At 35.8% G+C, this 23622-nt stretch overlaps 1 protein-coding gene across 1 annotated transcript in view; it reads left to right on the plus strand.

Moving 5' to 3' along the window:
* The window catches only part of XPR1 (xenotropic and polytropic retrovirus receptor 1), a 239828-nt gene that overhangs the window by 139890 nt on the left and 76316 nt on the right, over positions 1-23622 (plus strand). The window contains exons 3-6 of the mRNA XM_017524449.1: positions 2695-2796; positions 16024-16247; positions 19118-19267; positions 19527-19610. Coding sequence (XP_017379938.1) covers positions 2695-2796; positions 16024-16247; positions 19118-19267; positions 19527-19610 — 560 coding nt within the window. The remainder of the gene's footprint in view (positions 1-2694; positions 2797-16023; positions 16248-19117; positions 19268-19526; positions 19611-23622) is intronic.

Below are 23622 nucleotides of genomic sequence, written 5' to 3' on the forward strand. Positions count from 1 at the left end.
TGATAATGCAAAAACACTGTCTTTCATTTTACTTCTTTTGAATACTTGCTGTTTTTATTTATATTTTTTCTCTTTCTCTTTGTTAGCTATTTTTTTTTGTTTTGTTTTGTTTTGTTAGTGTTACTGTATAACCTTACTCTACCTTCTTCTGATTAGTGGCTATTTTCTGTGTGAATTAGAAGCTAAACAAACGCAGTATTTTAGATGAAACAACCTCTCTCTCTCCCTCTCTTTTTTTTGGGATGGAGTCTTGCTCTGTCACCCAGGCTGCAGTGCTGTGGTGGGATCTCAGCTCACTGCAACCTCCAACTCCTCCCAGATTCAAGCAATTTTCCTGCCTCAGCCAACGGAGTAGCTGGGACTATAGGCGTGAGCCACCACGCCCAACTAATTTTTGTATTTTTAATACAGACAGGGTTTCACCATATTGGTCAGGCTGGTTGCAAACTCCTGACCTCAGGTGATCCATCTGCCTCGGCCTCTCAAAGCTCTGGGATTACAGGTGTGAGCCACCACACTTGGCCAGATAAAACAATCTTTTAAGCAAGGAAATAAATTATAAATAGTGGATGTCGAATATACAACCTATGTGAACATTATTATATATTAAAAATTATTTTAAGAACAGAAGCTGTGTTTAAATCATTTTGCTAAACAATTCTATTTCTATCGCTTTATGCTAATAAAAGTTGTGTGTTAAGAGAAAAACACAGTAGATATGACCAAGCCCATGTTTTGCTTTTGGGTTTTCTTTCCTAACAATAGAGAATAAAATAAAGATAATTAGGTAATTAAGTAGAATAAGCTGTTACTCTTATTTTAAATCAGCTAGAGGTAGGTGCAATTATACGAGCTGCATCTGTTACCATGGAGCTTCCTTAACTCAAACTCAGCTTTAAAATTTGGGGGGGGGCGGGGAAGCTGTGACCTGCTTCATGCTTTGAAAAAATAAAAATGTGATTTTCAGTGATCTTGGGTAGCTGTAGCCCTTATTGTACCTAGATTGCAGACTTTAAAGTGGCCATCCTGTTTTACTACAGAATCAATAGGACATCCTGCATTATCTTCTCAGGTCTAAAGCATATGGAATAGAGAAGTAGGTATGTATAAATTAAAATTTTGTGTAGTGTTATTCAAATAAAATGAATAGATTCAGCATACTTTTTAGAACTTTAAGCTTTTGTTTTTCTTTAAAATATCTCGGGTACTACAAATTATGCCATGCAATACTATAAATTTGTTACGTATCTGTATATGTATAGCACATATTGCTTTTGGACCATTTTCCTTATTTCTAGACAGCTGGATTATTTTAAGAGTTTCTGGGACTGCACCGAGTTTTGGGAGACCTGGGGCTCAGAAAGGAACCTATACTTTTTCTATACATTTCAATCTTAGAGTAACCCAGAGATCCAGGAATAGGATAGTTCTATATTATTAATATTAGCATCTAGAAAGTCTAATTAGATCTCAGTTGGGCAAAAAACATACCATTTTAGGCTTGGGGTTCCTGAAGTTACATATATCTCTACATATGGGATTCAGTAGGTTGATATGCTGTGTGAACAGAACTCAACAAAGTAGATCCAGCCTGCAGCAACATATATTGATTGGCCAACACTGTGTTTTAAAAATATCTGGATTTATGGCTTCTCCTGAAAAATGGAAAGCTTTGGCATACTGGGCCCACATCACCACATGGCAGCAACTAGACAGACATATGCTTTCCAGCTTGTCAGAATCCCAACCACTCCTTCTCCTGAAGGTGTCACTTGTCATTTCTCACCACATTTGCACAAACATCTACTTGCTCAACACATTTATGTTACCTTCCCAGCTCCTAAGGATTTGGAGCTTCTAATTGACACTCTTCAGTGCACACTTCTTTCTCTGTATGTGATACAGCTAAAGTAAAAATAAATAGACAGCAATTTAGCATAGAACAAAATCAACTCGTTTTCCCGGAAACATATTATACATTCATGTCTTCATACCTTTGCTTTGCATTTTTTTCTTCCCTCAGATATTTATTCTCTTGCTGAATGAATTCTACTCAGCTCAGTGGAATTCACTGAATCTTACTTGATAAATTCTGTCTACAGTTTTTTTCCTCTTCTGAAGTCTTAGAACACTTATTTTCTCCATCATTATAAATTTATTATACTAGAGCTTTAGGAGAGCCTCCACTTAAGGCTTGTGTGTGGTCTTATGAAGAGGGTGTTTTTTTGTTTTTTTTTTTGAGACAGGGTCTTGCTCTGTTGCCCAGGTTGTAGTGGAATGGCATGATCTTGGCTCACTGCAGCTTCTACCTCCCAGGTTCAAGTGGTTCTCCTGCCTCAGCCTCCCGAGTAGCTGGGATTACATGTGTCTACCACCATGCCCAGCTAATTTTTGTGTTTTTAGCAGAGATGGGGCTTTGCCACGTTGGCCAGACTGGTCTCGAACTCCTGACTTCAAGTGATTTGCCCACCTCGGCCTCCTGAAGAACTGGGATTATAGGCGTGAGCCACTGCACCCAGCCTGAAGAAGTCTCTGATTAGTCTTTTCTTAATATGGTTCACAATTCATTTTTTCAGAGACATACATATAAAGTTGTCATTTTAAAAACTCAAAAAGTTCCTTAGTTTTTGTTTCCTAAGTTTTCTCAATTGGCCTTTGGACATTAAATTTAAATATTGTTTTCCTGTCTTTTAGTTACAGATGAGGACACAGTAAAGAGGTATTTTGCCAAGTTTGAAGAGAAATTTTTCCAAACCTGTGAAAAAGAACTTGCCAAAATCAACACATTTTATTCAGGTGAGTAAGAGACTTTTTTTTTTTTTTTGCTGCCAAGGGAGGAGAAATTGTACCATATCATTATTTAAACTTCTGATCAACATTTTTAATTGAGTCTTGTTTTCCTTACTATACTGCACTTAAGATATATTCTCTTGATAAGAACACGTCTGGTTTCTCATTGTTTAAGAACACGTCTGTTTCTCATTGCTTTTTGTGATCATTGCCTAGAATCTCTCTTGCAGTCAAAAGGATTTTGGGATTTCACTGAATAGAGGCAGTACCTTGGTAGAGCTTCACTGTGGCCCAGTGCAAAGGTTAAAGAGTCAGAAACTTGATTTTATCATTTTAGCCAGAGATGAATTACACAGTTCCAGCTTATCAATGATGACAGTTTTATACCTTTTCATTACCTAGGACACTCATACCTATTTCTCTAAAGCACTGACTTCCAGATTATGCTACTCAAATGTGAGAAGAAAATATTGGAACTTCAATATATTTATGTCTGACTCTTTTGAATTTTGTTTTTTATGCATGTATGTTGTAATGTACATAATATACATTAGTAAAACAATGTCTTTATATGGAAAAATTCTGGAAACTATCTAGAGCACTACCTTAGACATCAAGAGTCCTATGAGACCTAGTTAATAATCAGATAGTTTGATGAGTACAGAATCAGCACAAAGTGAGTGAGATTCAGAAGGATGTTTGATCTAGACTCTGAAAATCTTACACATAGTCCCTGTTACACTGCCAAGCTTACAACCTAATAACTGGAATACCTATCCTGTTGAATGTATTCTGTCTATTCCCAGAGCAGTAATTGATAAAAAAAAAAAAGTTTTAGTTTGTAATTTTATTTAATATCAAAAATACAAAATTACTCTATTTTTTCCTTTTCATATTTAATATGCAAATTACATGCCTGCTATTGGGAATATACTCATCTCTTGGGAAAGACTTTGGAAATACCATAATCTTATAACTAGCATAATCATAAAGCAGATATTAGTGTGGATTAGTCTAAAGATGAATAGTTTCATGACTTTACCAATTTGTTCTTCGGATGATTTTTTTTCTGGCTTTTGCATAACTTCTGGAAGCATCTTACTCATGTCCTTTGTCAGCAGCCCCTTCAGCTAGAGACTGATCATTCCTTTTATAGAGTATGCGAGACAGGAGATGGAAAAAAGTAAAAAGAGTCAGTGAGAAAAAGCTGTCAGAAGACGAGAGACGGAGTCCAGCATTCCCTTAGCTACCATTGTTCTTCCAAATCAGTGTATCTGTGTATTTCTGTAAAATACCATTGTTCCTCCAAATCAGTATTTCTGTATATTTCTATAAAAATGGATCTTCTTCTAAGCATCAGTATTGTGTGGAATATTCCATTTCTGCCACTCCTATTTGTTGGCATCTGTGACCTCTTGGTTGCTCACTGTGAACTTAGACTCCTGGCTCTCAGTCTAAATAAATCTCTATCTTAATTTTTCATATCATGCTGGATGGCTTTCTTGTCCTTGTGGACAGTCATTTTCAGTTACACTGTACTTTAGCCACATACACGCATAGCCATACCCATCACCCAGAATTCATCTCCTCTAAATACTGAAACCTAATATGAGTCTGTGACCATGTGTCCCAGCCTTTTAGCTTTTTACTTCCCTACTCCTTTAACATCTGTTTTTCCATCTTACAGAACTCTAGTTTCTTGACTCTTCCATTTTATTTCAGTTTATCATACACCTCTTAGAATTATTTCCTACTTTTTTCCTTTTCGTCGTATTTTTTCCTTTTTGTGAAGAATGGTGTCTTGCTATGCTGCCCAGGAAGGTATTGAATTCCTGGGCTCAAGCTATCTTCTTGCCTCTATTTCCTAAGTGCTGGTATTATAGGTGTGGCCACCACACCCAGCCAGAATTATTTTCTTCTCTGTCAATTATTTTAACCATTTTGACCCCTGTGTTTTTAATCCCTTTACCTTCATTACCTTATGTTGCATCCACCTAATAAAACTCAACCAGTTTACCCTTTACTTTCTTTATGCCTACCCCACAGGGTGTGTAGGACAACAGCAGAAGAAATTGGAACAGAATAAATTCATTGTTGCATCCTTAACTATGTCCTCTAAGCTTCCTGTGGGTCCTAATCAGTATCCTTTTTCATGCTCCAAAGTGCTTTTGTAAACCTTATATAATTCTCCAGAATTCTCTTACCGCACCATCTTCCCCATCGTGGTCATTATATTTCCTGCTTTACAAACAAAAATAAAGGCCATCATCTGTTGATATATAATACCATGCAGATATATGGTATTATATCTGTACTTCTCCCCCAAATGCCTAATAGACATTTTCATTCTTATTTACTTTCCTCCAATCTTTGTAGAAGAGATATCCCTCTTTATTCCATGGCAGAGCTTTACAATTACTGACTAAATTTCAGCTCTTCAAGACCTTGCTCCAGTAATTATTTCCTCTAAGAATTATTAAATACATGTATTTAACTTCCCTTTTTACTGATTCAGTCTCCTTAGCAAGTCATTCCCTTCAAACAAAAAATAAATGAGCAAGCAAATGTCTTAACTTTATATCCTCCCCCTCATCTTTCATTTGTAGCTGGGCTTTTTCCTTGGGCAGAGGGAACAGTTTATGCACAAGCAAGAGCCATGAAAGAACGTGGCATATATGCCTGTCTCTTTCACCAGGTTACGGGCACCTAGAAGGCAGAGACAAAATATAAATATTATTTAAAACCATGCAAGCAGGTAGATTTTCTGCGAGGGAGAAGGGGATTGCAATGTTCCCAAGGAGAAAGATGATTTCTATGATTAGGAGATTGAAGGATAAAGAGGAATCAGCAACATAGACAGAGAAGACCATATAGAAGGAGGAGGAGGAGTCTAAAAAAGGAGGGCATTTGCAATGAAAGAAATATTTAGATTGAGAAAGCATATTAGAAATTATTGAGGAAGAGTAAGGCTATAAATTAGGAATATATAAAATCAAGTTTATTAGCTTTTTTCTTTTACTATGACATTTTTTTGAAAAAGAGGGGTCTCTAAGCTCAACTCTAAATAGATGATTTATATCACAAAGAATAGAAAATGCTTGTTTATGAAGAAAAATATCTACTCTTCATAGTACTTTTTTTTTTTTTTTTGAGACAGGGTCTCACTTTATTGTTCAGGATGGAGTGCATTGGCACAATCTCAGTTCACTGCAACCTCTGCCTCCCAGGTTCAAGTGATCCTCTTGCCTCAGCCTCCTGCGTAGCTAGGATTGAAAGTGCACACCACCACACCTGGCTAATTTTTTATTTTTATTTTGAGTAGACAAGGGGTTTCACCATGTTGGCCAGCCTGGTCTTGAACTCCTAACCTCAGGTGATCTACCCACCTCAGCCTCCCAAAGTGCTGGTATTACAGGCATGAGCCACTGCATCTGGCCAGTAGATGCTTTTTATATTTTGAGTTATAGTAAAAAGAAAACAAAATCTACATTATGACCCAGCACACACATGCAGATACTTTTTTTCATATAGGTTTGTACACATCTATATGTGAGTGACTATATAATATATTTAAATAATTTAAAATGTTTTTATGAACAATACTTATCTTTAGTACTTGTAGTATATTATGTTTTGTATGTTTTCCCATTTCTGTTTGATTTTTTAAATGCTGATTATGATCCACTAAATTGGTTTTATGGCCCCATGTTCAGTTGCAACCCTCAGTTTGAAACATGATTTCTTTAAGTTATGTCACTTCTCAAAACTAATTTTAGGCTAGCTACTATTTTAAATTTTGGTGCTATGATTTGATGCCTTCCTGTTTTGTGTGTATATTGGCAAGGCCAGTGAGGCATGTCTCTTGATGTCCTCACAGGTACAAATTGATAGTCTCTAGACTGACTCTTGCCAGATCAGGAAATGATGGATAATATGAAGACATGATTGACAGAAACAGAATTTGGTACTGGCCCTCAACAGTATATTTTTCCCTCCTCATTTAGCCACCTTCTCCTCAGAAGATTGTAGACTGCAATTCTCAGACACTAGGGCACAAGAAAAACTCTAGAACAATATGGGGTGAGTTTAGCTTAATAACCTACCTCCACCTGCTTATATCTCACACATTAAATAGCTAAAAATGGTCCATTTTTAAGTGAAATATTTTTGACTGAAACCTTTAAATGCCCCAAAACAAATTGCCATATTTTATTTTGTCCGTTTCTAATCACATCAAAAAGGCCAATCAAAATATAGCATGAATGCTGCTAAAATTTGGAATTTTTTTCTTGCCAGTGCTACTTGCTTATAAAACAAGCAAATTGGTTCCCAGCCCTCTAGGGTTCCACATCTTAGGATCAGAAGCTATTTTCAATATTCACAAAACCTGATGTAAGTTATTTTGTTTGTCTTTATTGTTTATTATGTATCTTTGATTAAAAATTGACATTTATTTATATTTATAGATAAAATCTTTCAGTATTTGAAGATAACAGGAAGAGAAGGGAATTGTGAAAAGGAGGGGTCCTTCATGGTAAAAACATTGCTAATCCCTAACGTAGAGTTTCTTGGATCTCTTCTGTCACTGAAAATAGTATCAATCCTGAAGGCTATATAATTGCAAACCCTTTTTGTGGTGACCAGTAATGTCTTTTTTTCAATGGACAGCTGATCCAACTGATCACTTCACTTTTTGCAAACCAGTTTGTCTTTTCTCTTCATTCAGAATATTTAGATTCTAAACAGTGTTTATGTGCCTAGTGTTAAAAAAAAAAGTCAGAATACATGTGTTGCTTCTAATATTTCACAGAGCAGTCAAGCCCCTTTTATCGGCTGGAATTTTGAAAGAGCTAAGTGCTTTTTCTTTGTTTTTGAATAATTTTGTTTTTTTCCTGGCTGAATTTTTTGGCTTCAGTTACATTGGGAACTCACAGCAGTGTTACATGCTTTCTCTTTCTTTACTAAAAAAGAAGGAAAGGAGGGTGAGAGGGAAGAAGGAAGGTAATTGCACTGATGTTTTATTAGTAGGAAAATTATAATAGACACAGACTTATTTCTTGGCTGTAAAATATTTTCTGGCTTCATATAAATGCAAGACCAATTGGATAATAGTTACTAAGAGCTATTCTTGTTATACAGTTATTCTTGTAATCCTGTTTTACAGTGTCTTGCTGTATGTTTATTTTTCTTCATTATTAATTTATATTGTTTTTATACAAAAATAATTTTTGGCACTGTATACTGTTATACCACTAAATGTGTGCAATGAAACATAAGAATCTTTTATACTGAAATAGTAAATTTTAATTTCACAAGTGTTACATGTGTCTAGTATACATGTATCTAAACTATGACTTAATGGCTTATTTTGTTCTTTGCTCATGTATGTGTTAAAATGTCGATCCAAAATATATTTTTAATGAAAGTGGTCATAGGTTAGTATATTGTTTAAAATTCCTATGTTTTAACATATCTTCCTGCATCATGATTCTCTTGAGTTCATTACAGTAGAATCAGTTATTTACGAACTGTTTAAAGAAGTAGGGAGGGTAGTAGGGGAAGTGAAATTAAAGGAGCCACTTGGCCAGGTGTGGTGGCTCACGCCTGTAATCCCAGCACTTTGGGAGGCCAAGGTGGGTGGATCACCTGAGGTCAGGAGTTTGAGACCAGCCTGGCCAACACGGCGAAAACCTATCTCTAGACATATTGTGTCTAATATTTTTTCAGATGGCTTCTAAGTTGTTAGGACATAAATACTTAAGTTGTTTGAGCTTGACTACTTAATAAATAGAAGCATTAGGTATTTCTTTTGGCCTAGAAGCATGGTGAAAACATTACTAAGATACAAAGTACACCATGAACCAAGAAAGAGCCAAGAAGGTCTACACCAAGAACCAAGAAGTTCTGTTTTTGAGCTTGAGGATAAGACAGACACATTTGCAGTAGAAATGCTTAACGTGTCAAAAGGGCCCTGAGATTCATTTTTATTTTTATAAGTGTATTTGTAGATTTTCATTCATAGATCAAAGTATACATTTTTACACACACACACACACACACACACACACACACACACACATTTTCCAGGTTCTGTGCATTCCCATGTGTTTGAGCTTTCTGGTGTTCTGGCTCTAGAAAACTGAAGTGTCATTGCAAAATAGATTGGGATACTTGATGTTGAAAGCAGTATTTCTTGTTCTTTTTAAATTTATACCCATCTGATACGAAAATCTCATACCATAGCTGTGGTAATATTGAATGTGATTTTTTCAAAATATATATACTTTATATTCCCCTACCCCTACCCAGGGATTCTCATAGGCTCTTCTACATAGTTATGCCATTAAGGAAGAGAATCACTACTTTAAAGAAAGTAGCAAAATACACTTGAAGTGTTGATATCTTCTCCATTTCTACATGGGAATGTAGATTACTAGAGAGAACTTTTACCCATTTATTCAACAAACATGGATCGAGCATACTATATGTAAGCTTTTTATGGTACAAAGATAATGATGATGGTCCATGCAAAAACTTGTATGAGAATGTTAGTAGCATTATTTCTATAGTTTAAAAAACTAGAAACAATTCAAATGTCTACAAATTAAAGAATATTTAAACAAAATATATATATTCACACAATGAAATACTATTTGGCAATAAAAGGAACTAAGTATGACAGACTTACATTATGAAACAAAACAGATTAACCTCAAAATCCTCAAGCCAAATTATAGAACCCAGACAGACATGAAAGATTACACACTTTATGATTCCTTTACATATAATGTCCTGAAAAGGCAAATCAACAGAGACAGAATACAGATCATTGGTTGCCTGGAATAGGGGGTGGAAGTGGGGATTGACAGCTAATGGCCGTGATGGCAGTACATGCAGTAAACAGAAATGTGGTTCTAAAATTGGATTTCGATAATGATTGCACAACTCTACAAGTTTACTAAAAATCAATGAATTGTATGTTTATAATAGATGAATCCTATGGTAGGTAAGTTATGCCTCAAATAGATATTTAAAATAAATTTTCATTATGAAAAAAGATAAAGATTTTAGAACTGTTACCTTTAGAGTTTAGTCAGTCATTGAAGCAAACATAAATGAAGAATTACATGCAGTGTGCTTTGACTGTATGTATGTGGTCCCATAAGAGCCCTAAGGTGGGAGTTTCATTTGTGACTGAGAGAGCTGTTAAATATGAAAAACTTGGCCGGGCACAGTAGCTCACGCCTGTAACTTTGGGAGGCTGAGGCGGGCGGATCACGAGGTCAAGAGATCGCGACCATCCTGGCCAACATGGTGAAATCCCATCTCTACTAAAAATTAAAAAAAAAAAATAGCTGGGCGTGGTGGCGCGTGCCTGTAGTCCCATCTACTTGGGAGGATGAGGCAGGAGAATTGCTGGAACCTGGGAGGTGAAGGTTGCAGTGAGCCGAGGTCGCGCCACTGCACTCCAGCCTGGCGCCTGGTGACGGAGTGAGACTGTCTCAAAAAAAAAAAAAAAAAAAAAAAAAACTTTATATAGAAAGCAGTGTTTGAGATTAGCCTTGCAAAAATGAGTTTGGAGTTTTCCAGATGGAGAGGCATTTGTGTCTTGACTTATTGTTGGCACACAGGAAGTAACAGGTCCTCTTTATTTTCATTTTTGGGCTTCTTACATTTTTAATATGTATGTAATGAGAAGTATAAATGTATTGACAGTTCTGACTAAGGACGCTAAACAATTAGCGAATTCATATACTAATCTTTTAACAATAAAGGTTAAGCATTTTTATTACATGTGATATTCTGTCTTCTGGCTAATTTATGTGAGGATTTTAGTTAGAAGAGTAATTTATAGTTGCCCTTAGATAAATCCTTGTGTTATTTCATTATATGTTTGTGTGCATATTGTGTGTAATATTTTTTCAGATAGCTTCTAAGTTGTTAGGACATAAATACTCAAGTTGTTTGAATCTGACTATTTAATAAATAGAAGCATTAATTATTTCTTTTGGCCTAGAAGCATCATGAAAATATTACTGTAACACTAAGGGCATCATGAATCAAGAAAGAACCGGGAAGATCTATACTGTTTTTGATCTTGAGAATGATAAGAAAAACACAATTGCAATAGAAATGCTTAACATGTGTAAAAGGAGCCCTGAGATTCATTTTACCTTGACTTCAGTAAGAGATTTTAAAATATGTGAATTGTTCTGTTTTTTACAATATGGAAGACTAGAAAGAAATCCTAATAATCTCCTACTTGGAAACACCAAAGTGACACATAAAATATACAAAGTTATTAGGAAAACAATAGAAGTGTATATCTAATATGATTTAAAACATAAAGGGGAGCACCAAAACCATAAACAAAGAAGAAGAAATCATTAAAATTGAGTAGGCATATTTTTTAAAGAACCAATTAGATCTTTTAAACATAAAAATATAATCACAGAAATTAGTATCTTAATAGGTGAGTTAAATTGTAGATTAAGTAGAGTTTAAGGGACAATTTATAAACTAGAAGATAGAGCTGAAAATTTTCTCAGAATGCAACACAAATAGATAAAGAAAATTTGAGAGGTGTAAGAGAACAAAATAAAAAGGTCAAGGGGTTATAATTGGTATCTATTGTTTCCTTTTCCCATGACCCATTCCGTGTTTCCTTTGCCTTCAGCCGGAACCCCAACTGGTTATTGAGATGACCTCACTTTAATTCCCAAAGGATCTGAATCCTTAATAGTTCTTTTATTAATTGCTCTAGTTTTGTTGTTGTTGTTGTTTATTGTTTGTTTTTGTTTTTGAGACACAATCTCACTCTGTCACCCAGGCTGGAGTGTGGTGGCACAATCGCTGCTCACTGCAACCTCCACCTCCTGGGTTCGAGAGATTCTTGTGCCTCAGCCTTCTGAGCAGCTGCAATTACAGATATGTGCCACTTCGTCTAGCTAATTTTTGTAATCTTAGTAGTGACAGGGTTTTACCTTTTTGGTCAGGCTGGTCTCGAACTCCTGGCCTCAAATGATCTGCCTGCCTCGGCCTCCTAGAGTGCTGGGATTACAGGCGTGAGCCACTGTGCCTGGCCTGTTGTAGTTTTTTCTTAACAAATATTATTGGCCATGGAAGTAATAGGAGGTGTTCCAGAGAGTCTCTTGGGTACCAGACCTTGTCGCTCCTATTACGTTTCAGCAACTCACTTTTCCTTTGCTAATCAGGATCAGTCACTTTTAGCCAGTAAACCCCTTCTTTGCCTATTGTTTCATTGATAGGAAGAACCCAAAATGGCCAGGTGGCAGTTTCATCTTCCAATTCAGTGGAACCATTGTTGTATTCCTCTGATGGATGCATTTCGCCCTTGAGAACTAACCAGCATTCAGAGCTTAAGTCGTAGGTTGGGAATCAAAAATTATGTGACTGGATTATGACTTAAAGTATTGAGAGGAGCCACTCCTGCTTCTATAGAAGCCTTGATTCCTAGACTGGATATTTTGGTTATGGTGGAGACATATGGTCTCATTATTGTATCCTGTAAGTTAGAACCCCATCCTGTCAGAGTCTTGTCTCCCAACTTTTCTGTTAGGCCATTTATTAGCTTTCCTATTAGGCCATCTATTTCTGGGTGTATAGTAAAAGACCATTTTATTCCATGGCTTTGAGCCCATTGCTTTTACTGCCTTTGCTGTGAAATGAGCTCCTTGATCAGAAGCAAGCCTGTATAGAATACCATGGTAGTGGATAAGGCATTTCAGGTGATGGTGGTGCTAGAGAAGCATTATAGGTAGTAGAGGTACATCCATATCAGGAATGCTTTTATTCCAGGGAGGACAAATTGCTGCCCCCTGCCTAATAGAAGGCATCTAACGCAATCAACCTGCCAGTAGGTAGCTGGCCAGTCCCAAGGAATTCAGCTTGGTACCTTATCTGGGATTCAGTGCTAGTCTCTGCTGCCTGGTGAGTAGCTGCTTTATCAGATGTGTAGCTGCATGCCAGGTGCTAGAAGCTGTGTTGGTTTTCCTAATTGAAAATGCCATATCCAGAATAGCAGCTGCCATCATGGAGACCACCTAGTTTACACCCATCCTGTTATTTGCCAAGATTCATCCAACTTCTGCATAAACAAATGAGTTAAGAGAGGATGTGGTAGATATCATATCCCTTTGTCTTTAAAGTCTATGATTGTTGTACTAATTTCTGCAGTTCTATCTTGATAAAGAAAAGTTCCAGAAACTTAGACCTTCCTATCATCATGTTTCTTACCTGTGGGTCAGAATCACTGGAGTCTACCAGTGGCCTGGTAGGTCTATTCCAGTCATATATCTTGGAACTGAGAAAGGAATCATAGGATTAATTTGTGAACCAACTGGGTCTTCTGTGAGTCTAATCTGGGCTGCTATTTCATCTATCACATGAATAACATAAATCTGTAGTTGGATTGCTGAACCACAATGGTGCCTGGAGTTTCCAGAAGTTTGTCACTCCTAGGGAAGAAGATTCAAAGCATGAGAGGGACTTGGAATGAGCAAGTTTCTCCATTGCTGACTTTGAAGATAGGGAGAAGAGTAGTCTCAAGGAGCTAAAAGCAGACCACAGATGACAGCCAGCAAGGAAATGGGAACCTCGGTCTTAAAACTACAAAGAGCTGAATTCTGCTACAACCAAGTGAGTTTGAATGTGAGCTTGAGAAAACAGCCTTGCTGGCAGCTTGCATTTAGCCTTAGGAGAGCCTGACAGAGAACATATACACATTATGCTTGGACTTCTAACCCACAAAACTGTGAGCTAATAAATGGGGTTTCTTTAAGACACTATGTGTGTGTTAATTTCTTATACAACAATACAAAGCTAATATACAAAAGCCAATGTCTAGTAATCTTTGCAAAGTCTGAATATTTCCTTTTCCTCAGTGCACACTCACTCTAGTAAATAGACATCAGGCCCTTTGAGGAAGCATTAGAGGAAGATCTACAGTATATACTTGTGGCAGTGCTGCAGGAACCATCCAAAAGCGAGGCCAGCTTCCACTTTAGTCAGGGATCCCTGGGTATTTGAAATAGCCTAGGTGTGGAAACTGGTGAGGTTGTGGCTCTCCGTTGTAGTGACTAATATCAAGTGTTTGGCTACCAGACCTGGAGTTTTTTTCTGTTCCATCAATCAAGCAATATTTTAGTAGGTTGCCCATTTCTGTCTTTCTTAGGGATAACCATGATCAATCAACTACAGCCAAAATCTCTGTGGGCAACAACATCTTCCCTATTGCCTTTTATGGTAAATGCACCCACCTTATTTTGATGGTTAAATGCTGCCATCTGGCCCTTCTGTTCCAAGGATCATTGAATATGCATTGCAATCACGGAACCCATCTCAATGGATACGTCTCTCATGGCCATTCCTGGCCTTCATTGGAGAATAAACATAGAGCTTTTTAAGGATGCAGATGCTCTCCTCACTAACTTAATTCCGGATGCCTTAATGAAGGGAGTATTTTCAGGGCCCCCTCAGGGAGATGTAATCGGTGTTGGAGAGGTGTAAGAGTGGTCCCTGGGTGCTAAACGTAGGTCCCAGATGGGTTGACCCACGTGGATAGATGAAGTTTATTTGGAAAGAGGAATAGAAACATGATTTTAGTTTTCAATACAATCTTAGGTCATAGAAAATATAAGATATAAATAGATTATAAAAGTTAAAATGAGGTCGTGTAAAGGAGTAGGGTTAGAGATGAATCTTGGAAGCATCCTATAGAAGGAAACTCTCTAGGAGAAACAGTGAATCATGAGGCAGTGCCAGACAGGACACAAATACTAAAGGTTAGGTGAAGACAGCAGCAAGACAGTATAGCAGTAGATAAAGCAACGAATGGGAGAACTATGAGAAAGAATAAGTCGCTAATAATTCTTTGTTATTATATAATTTTTATCATCATAATTTATTGAATGCTATGTCTCTTGGCATTTCCATGTTTCATTTAATCTTTACAACCACTTTATGAGGGAGTTGGTATTTCCATTTCATCTGTGAAAGGTGTAGAAAAGTTAAAAAAAAAAAAAAGAAAAACATTTGACTAAAATCATACAGCTAGTTAATGGGGAAAGGATTTGAACCCAAATCTGGCTGTTTCCAATGAACTAAATTGTGACCTTAGAAGAAAAATTACAGAGTATTATTTTTAAATGTATGTGTAACACAAACACATATATCCAGATATACCTAGTATTTTTAACAACATAATTTGCAAGTCTTAATCTCTTCTTGTAATACCTGTCTTGGGGAATTAATGAAGTATAGTGGGAAATCCAGGAAATTAAAAATCTAAAGCCCAAATTCTAATCCTGTTTCTGACCTAATTGTATAACCAGAAACAGTTCTTAATAGCTTTTTAAAATTGAGATATTTATATGCCATAAAATTTACCTCTTTAAAGTGTGTAATTCCATGGTTTTTAGTTTATTCACAAGGTTGTACAACCATCATGACCAATTCTGGAACATTTTTATCATCCTAGAGATTTATCTCATACCCATTAGCAATCACTCCCTGTTCGCCTTCTGCTCAGCCCATGGCAAGCATTAATCTACTTTCTATCTGTGTGGATTTCCTGATTCTGGACATTTCATATAAATGGAATCGTACGTTATTGGGCATTTCGTGTCTGGTTTCTTTCACATAATGTCTTCAAAGTTCACCCACGTCATAGCATGAATTAGTACTTCATTTTTTTATGGCTGATTCTATTGTGTATTTATATACACACACATGCATGTACACCACAGTTTATCTATTCCTCGATGGACATTTGGATTGTTTTCACTTTCTGGCTATTATAAATGCAAGTTAGTATGTGTATACAAGTTTTTGTGTGAAACATATATTTTCATCTCTCTTAGGTATATGCCTATGAATGGAATTGCTGAATCATATATTTAATCTTGAAAACTGCCAGCTATTTTCCAAATACCAGAGAGTCTATACCATTTCATATTTTCACTCTTAGTGGCTCTTTACATTTTATTTATTCGTTTATAAAAAGAAAGGGTACGTGAGGTTTTGTGGGGGAATAGAATGAAAGGAGTATGTTACACAAAAATATCTTTTCCTATCGAGTTCTAAATATTACATATAACAGTTTTTTTTTTCCCCTAGAAATTCTAGGGGAGCAAATGGGAATAATTATTAAAAATTCACAAGTCAGAACTTTTTTATCTTACTGATTTGACAGTTCTGTTTTATTTCTTACAGAGAAGCTCGCGGAGGCTCAGCGCAGGTTTGCTACACTTCAGAATGAGCTTCAGTCATCGCTGGATGCACAGAAAGAAAGCACTGGTGTTACCACGCTGCGACAACGCAGAAAGCCAGTCTTCCACTTGTCCCATGAGGAACGTGTCCAACATAGGAATATTAAAGATCTTAAACTGGCCTTCAGCGAGTTCTACCTCAGTCTAATCCTGCTGCAGAACTATCAGGTACTTAGATTCTTACTGTAGAAAATGACACCTTTAAGTAAATGAGAAACTTCAACAAATGGAAATACCTTAATGTATACCAGTGGGTCAATTCCAAACAGAAAAATTCTTAACATGTTGCTATTCTTGGGGTTCTGATTGGCTAAAATCCATGTATCAGAGGCAGTAAAACTGCATTAATAAGACTTCTGTTTTTGAAGATCCATATTCTAAAAGCTTTTGTATAATATTTAGTATTTAGGGGTAGCCCACAACTCAAGGAGTAACAGTTTGCTTCCTGCTTTTAGACGCAGCTCTAATAGTCATGAATAGAAATAATATGTCTCTCCAACCACTGTTAGCTATGTAAGGGTTTGGTTTTGTTTTGTTTTGTTTTTTCTTTTTTGAAATAGAGTCTCCCTGTGTTGCCCAGGCTGGCATGCAATGGCACAATCTCGGCTCACTGCAACCTCTGCTTCCTGGGTTCAAGCAATTCTCCTGCCTCAGCCTCCTGAGTAGCTGAGACTACAGGCACATGCCACCATGCCCAGCTAATTTTTGTATTTTTAGTAGAGATGGGGTTTCATCATGTTGGCCAGGCTGTTCTCGAACTCCTGATCTAAAGTGATCTGCCTACCTCGGCCTCCCAAGTGCTGGAATTATAGGCCTGAGCCAGTGCTCCCGGCCAGTAAGAACTTTTATATTCTTCCTAGCCAATAGCAAAATTTCTACAAAAGCTATCAGACAGTTAATTTTTATGCAGCTGACACTAATAAAACAAGGACCCTGACTTTTCAACTTGCAACTGAAAGAATCCTTCCAATTTTTTTGTCCATGGGCTGCAATAAAATTGCATTTTTAAAAAGTTATTGAGAAAAGCATTGCGCTGATCCTCAGAGCGACCTTATGCACTATTTTTTCATCTTCTGTTATTTATTTATTTATTTATTAAAAAAAAAAAAAAAAAAAAAATTTTTTTTTTGAGACGGAGTTTCTCTCTGTTGCCCAGACTGGAATGCAATGGTGTGCTCTTGGCTCACCACAACCTCTGCCTCCTGAGTTCAAGTAATTCTCCTTCCTCAGCCTCCCAAGTTGGTGGGATTACAGGTGTGCACCACCATGCCTGGTTAATTTTTGTATTTTTAAGTAGAGACCAGGTTTCACCAAGTTGGTGGGATTACAGGTGTGCACCACCATGCCTGGCTAATTTTTGTATTTTTAAGTAGAGACCAGGTTTCACCATGTTGGTCAGACTGGTCTCAAACCCCTGACCTCGTGATCCGCCTGCCTCAGCCTCCCAAAGTGCTGTGATTACAGGTGTGAGCCACCATGCCTGGCTCATTTTATTCTTGTGATTATTACTTATAATGAGTGGTTAGGATCATCATAGGATGATATACTATATTAAAACTAAAGATTATGCAACAAAAGTATTACCTTGAGTATTTGAATTTTAAAATAAAAAGTAATTAAAGTCCCGTATCTTCAGTAATCTTAAATTGTTAATGCATGTGCTTATTTTATCTTTGTCTTCTATAATTCTACTTTTTTCTTCAGTGATTTAGTATTTTATCATTTGAAGACAAATCTAGTAAGAAAACAATTTAATAGAAAAATAATTGCATATATTTATATAGTCATAAATACCTTTGCTTTAAGATTTGTTCATTGCTATATAATTTAAAAAACAAAAGCAAAATGTATTTCCTCTTTCCTATAATGGTATAACAACATTAACATCTCATAGTTCATAAACTATGTTTGTGTGTTACATGGAAAAATGTTTGTTAAATTTTATTGTATTAACTTTCTTAACAACTTTTGTTCAGGTCATTATAAAATGCTTCTTGGGAAAACAAAAACAATACTTAATTATGAAAGTTCTGCTTTATCTTGTATTCTTTGGGGGTCATCTCTTCTGCAAGAATACATTTATTTTGAGAATGAAGGAGAAAGGAAGATGGGTTATAAGCTATTTCTAAGTCATGATGCATGTATGCACCCCACAGAGACTTTAAGATCATACATTAAAGCATGAGGGAAAAATAGGTAAATAAATAAGTAAGGAAAGCCTATTTTGGAGTGAGTGCACAATTTTTTACTGTCAAGGATATGTAATCAGCAAATTTGGGAGACCTCTGGTTTAAACATCTAACCTTGCAAATTGAGTTTTCTGCTTTCTTGCATGCTGGGCAAAAAAACAACAGAACTTGAGATGCTGAAAAGTATAGTATTGTGTTATTGTAGAAATTGAGGAAAGGCTTCTACCCATTATAAACCGAACCCTGTAAGAGTAATCACTTCCTCCTTTCTACTTATTCTTCTTTGTACTTCCATACCTAAACTGAGAGTCAGTGGAAGGAAAATGAAAATTAAGAGCCCTAGATGATCTTCCATTTTCCTTACTGGAACATGCATGGTTGTATGCAGGGGGAGATATGTACTCCTATACCAGTCCTTCGAAAGACAAAGGACTAAATAAATGTGTTCAGTACATGGCAAATGCAAAACATTTTCTGAAAATAATTCTTTTGACAAAAGCAGCAAAATAATAGAAATTAGCTATTTTGAAAATAATTATGCATAGAAAACTGGAAACAAAAACATTTTGAGCTTAGGGCTTTCATTAATTTACTTGGAAGAGAAATAATAGGGTTCATAGTTCAAGATTTCTTTGTGTTGCTGATAGCATACTATCTTGAAATGAATAAAAGAAATAAAAAAGAAGAGTCTCATCCATTTAGTAGTAGATGCTTTTATGAAAGCATTGCCATTTCCTTGAGTACTCAGTGTTTGTCCAGCCAGTCTTTGTCAGTGCTTAGTGCTTATTCTTTTTCATCTTTTTTGATGGTAGTGAAAATTATAGTTGTGTTTCTCATTTCTTTTTGTAGAATCTGAATTTTACAGGGTTTCGAAAAATCCTTAAAAAGCATGACAAGATCCTGGAAACATCTCGTGGAGCAGATTGGCGAGTGGCTCATGTAGAAGTGGCTCCATTTTATACATGCAAGAAAATCAACCAGCTTATCTCTGAAACTGAGGTACGGTAATCTCATTTGTTTACCACATATTTTCAGTTACATGTTTTGTTTTTAGGGAAGCAATTCCTTATTTCTGTTATTTTGTAACTAGTTAGTAGCTTTTAATATATGTGCCCTACTTGTGATTTTTTTTCCTTTTCTTCATCAGTATACATTCACCACAAAGTTATCAGAATATGTCATATGTACATGGTACAGAATTATTTGTACATCACTCAAGTTGAGTATAACCTAACCAAAATTTAATTTGTCTTTCTAGGCTGTAGTGACCAATGAACTTGAAGATGGTGACAGACAAAAGGCTATGAAGCGTTTACGTGTCCCCCCTTTGGGAGCTGCTCAGGTTAGTATTTGCTTTCAGTACTTTGTTTGATTTCATCTATTTAATAATCAACACAATATTTAGCTGGTTTCATTGCCTTAAAAAATTTTTAGACAAAATTTATAAGTAGTTGCTACTTATTTTATTAAACATTATATGCTATATTTTACTTCATTGTGAATTATTGGTCTTTCACCTTTCTCTCTTCTTATACTGTATTTTCTCTCTTGTTTGTTCTTATTGACCTGCTAACTTCTTGGTGTCATCAAATGATTAAGATGTGATTTTAAAAAAAATGATATGGTGGCTTCAGATATGCTGGATTGCTATATAGCTTTATTCAAAATGCGGCAGTTACACCAAAAAAAATTTATTAAATGATATCTACACAGTAGTTATAAAAAAGAAAGCATTTATTAAGTGATATCTTCTGTGTCATAAAACAATTCTCAGTAAATACAGAAGGAATTAAGCCATACAAAGTATGTTTTCAGACAACAGTGGAATAGAAATCAATAACAGAAACAGCTTCCATAACCTAATGAAAGGCATCTATGAAAAAAAAAAACAACAAAAAAACCCTCTACAGTTATTATCATTCTCAATGATAAACACTGAATGCTTTCTTCCTAAGACTTGGGGCAAAAAGGGTATTCACTTTTAACACCTCTATTCAACATTGTGCTAGAGATTATAGCCAGTGCAGTAAGGGAAGAAGAAAGAAAGAAAAGGCATTCAGAGTAGAAAGGAAGAAGTAAAATCAGTGGGGTTTTGCCAGTGACTTGATGATCTATGTAGAAAATCTAGTGAATCTGTAGAATAGCTGCTAGAACTAATAAATGAGTTTAGCAAGGTCTCCAAATACAAGACCAGTATGTAAAAGTCATTTGTATATCTACATACTTGTAAGAACAATTGGAAATAAAAAAATGTTAAAGCAGTGCTATTTATAATACCATCAAAATATACAATGTTTAGTAATAATTCTGACAAAAGACATGTAAGGCCTTTATATTCAAAACTACAAAACACTGCTGAGCAAAATTAAAGACTTGAATGAAAGAGATGCTGTGTTCATAGGCATATTGCACAAACCCAGTGTTTTAAAGATACTTTGTTTCTTCCTGAGGTGATCTGTAGATACAATACATACCAGCTCAGAAATCTCAGAAGACTTTTTTTTTGTTTTGTAAAATTGATAAGCAGATTTAAAAATGTATATGCAGCCAGGCACAATGGCTCATGTCTGTAATCCCAGAACTTTGGGAGGCCAAGGCAGGTGGATCACTTACGGCCAGGAGTTCAAGACCAGCCTAGCCAACATGATGAAACCCCGTCTTGACTAAAATACAAAAATTAGGCAGGCATGATGGCACATGCCTGTAATTCCAGCTACTTGAGAGGATGAGGGACAAGAATCACTTAAACCCAGGAGGTGGAAGTTGTAGTGGGCCGAGATCACACCACTGCACTGCAGCCTGGGCAACAGGGCGAGACTCTGTCTCCAAAAAAAAAAAAAGTATATGGAAATGCAGAAGACCTAGAATAGCCAAAGCAGCTTTGGAATAACTAAATTGAGGGATTAACATTACCTTATGAAAGCTTATTAAAGCCACAGTAATCAAGAGAGTTTGGTAGTAGTGTCATAGTAGGCAAATAGATCAATGGACCAGAATAGAGTGTACAAAAATAGACTAACATAATACAACAGATTTTTGATACAGATACAAAGCAGATTAATGGAGAAAGATAGTGTTTTCAACTAATGATGCTGAAACAGTTGAATTACATATACCAAAAAAAAAGAGCTTTCATCCATACATCATACCATACAGTTCTAAAATGTGCCACAGTCCAAAATGAAAACTGAAAACTGCAAATTTCTAGAAGAAAATATAGAAGACAGTCCTACTGACTTGGGATTATGCAAAGATTTCTTAGAAATGACACCAAAACCAACTCATCAAAGTTAAAAACTTAATGCTCTTTGAAAGATACATTAAGAAAATGAACAGAAAAGCAAGCGACTAGCAGAAAATATTTACAAAACGTATCTATTAAAGGACTTACGTTTAGAATATAAAAAGAACTCCATACTCAATAGAAGGAAAACAATCAAACCAACTTTTAAAAATGGACAAAAGACCCGAACATTTCTTCGCAGAAGTACAGGTGGCAAATTTGCATGTGACAAAATGCTCAATATCATTAGGCATTATGGAAATGCTAATTAAAACCACAGTAAGATAATACATTCTCTGTTAAAAGACTAATCATACTAAATGATGAAGGAATAGGAACTCTCTTTTCTAATACACTGTGGTGAAATATAAAATGTATATTTGAAAACAGTTTAGTTGTTTCTTAAAAGTTAAGTGTATACCTACCATATGATCTAGCTGTTACACACCTAGGTATTTACCCAAGAGAAATGCAAATATGTTTCCATATAAAGACTTCTACAGAAATGTTCACAGCATCTAAACAACCCAAATATCTGTCAGTAGGTTAATGGATAAACAATTTGTGATATATCCATACAATGAAGCACTACTCAGCAATAAAAAGGAATAACCGACTGATAAATCTCAAATTAATTATGTGGAGAGAAAGAAAGCAGAAAAGAAAGAGTACCTATTGTATGATATCAGTAACCAAAGACTCCAGAAAAATGCCAGACAAATAAATAGTGACAGAAAGCAGATCAGTGATTGCTTGTGAGTAGAGTGGGGTAGGGTAGGCTGGGAGGAAAGGATGACAAAGGCACATGGGAAATTCTTGGGAGTTGTGGTTATGTTCGTTGTCTTGATTATGCTGATGGTTTTGTCAACGTTTATACAGTATCAAAACTCATCAGATTGTTCACTTGGAATATATGCAGTTTATTGTATATAAATTTAGTCAGTAAAGCAGTTTTTAAAAAGCATAAGCATATTATTGTCAAACTCCTTGGATATAACTAGAAAAATCTTAAAAGCATCCAGAGAGGAAAGACACAAATCCTATACTTTAAGTATGTGCAATTTATTTATGTCAGTTATTTTTGAATAAACTTTTAAAAATTCATTTCAAAAAATTAAGGTGTTTAGGAATGCCTGTAGAGATGGTAAAGCTAAAGAAAACCTGAAAATGGTTATCTCTGGTGAGGTAGGAAGGCTTAGGGATCAGGGAGGAATAGGGACTTCAAAGTTAATGGAAATGTTCAGCTTCTAAATATGGATAATAGTTATAAGTTCACTTTATTATTCATTCTAACAGTCCAAATAAATTACATACATTCTTTTGTATATATGATAAACAATTTTTAAAACTAAAGATAAGTTTTTCTCTTTGGAAAAGACAAATGACTATCTTTTGGATGCTTTCAGTCAGAAACTAACAATACAGTTAAAATCTGTTACTCTATTAATAAGTAATTATAATAAGACAGAGGGAGTCTCAACATTTGGTTTTTGAATGTTTTTAGGAAACAAAATATCTGAAATGTACTATCATCTCTAACAACAAAAATTTTTATAACATTCATAGCAAATATTTAAGTCTATAAGATTATCTGTCTCTGTGTTCTTCACCACCTTACATTTACAATCTTAGGTGCTTTCTATTACGTACTCATTTTAGAAAACAAATTTTAAAAATTACTTTCTAAATATGAAATTAAATTATAATAGATAATATTTTTAAAATTACATACTCTTTAGATTTTGATATACCTCTAGTATATCTTGAAAAATTCAGTTTAAATTACCCCAATATGGGCCGTGCACTGTGGCTTACACCTGTAATCCCAGCACTTTGGGAGGCCAAGGCAGGTGGATTTCTTGAGCCAAGGAACTTGAGACCAGCCTGGGCAACACAGTGACACCCCACCTCTACAAAAAATATAAAACTTAGCTGGGCATGGTGGTACACACAGTAGTCCCAGCTACTCTGGAGGCTGAAGTGGGGAATCACTTGAGTCTGGGAAGTCGAGGCTTTAGTAAGCTGTGATCACACCCCTGCACTCCAGCCTAGGTGATAAAGCCAGACCATG

The sequence above is a fragment of the Cebus imitator genome, unplaced genomic scaffold (assembly GCF_001604975.1).
Source record: "Cebus imitator isolate Cc_AM_T3 unplaced genomic scaffold, Cebus_imitator-1.0 Scaffold33, whole genome shotgun sequence".
NCBI lineage: Eukaryota > Metazoa > Chordata > Mammalia > Primates > Cebidae > Cebus > Cebus imitator.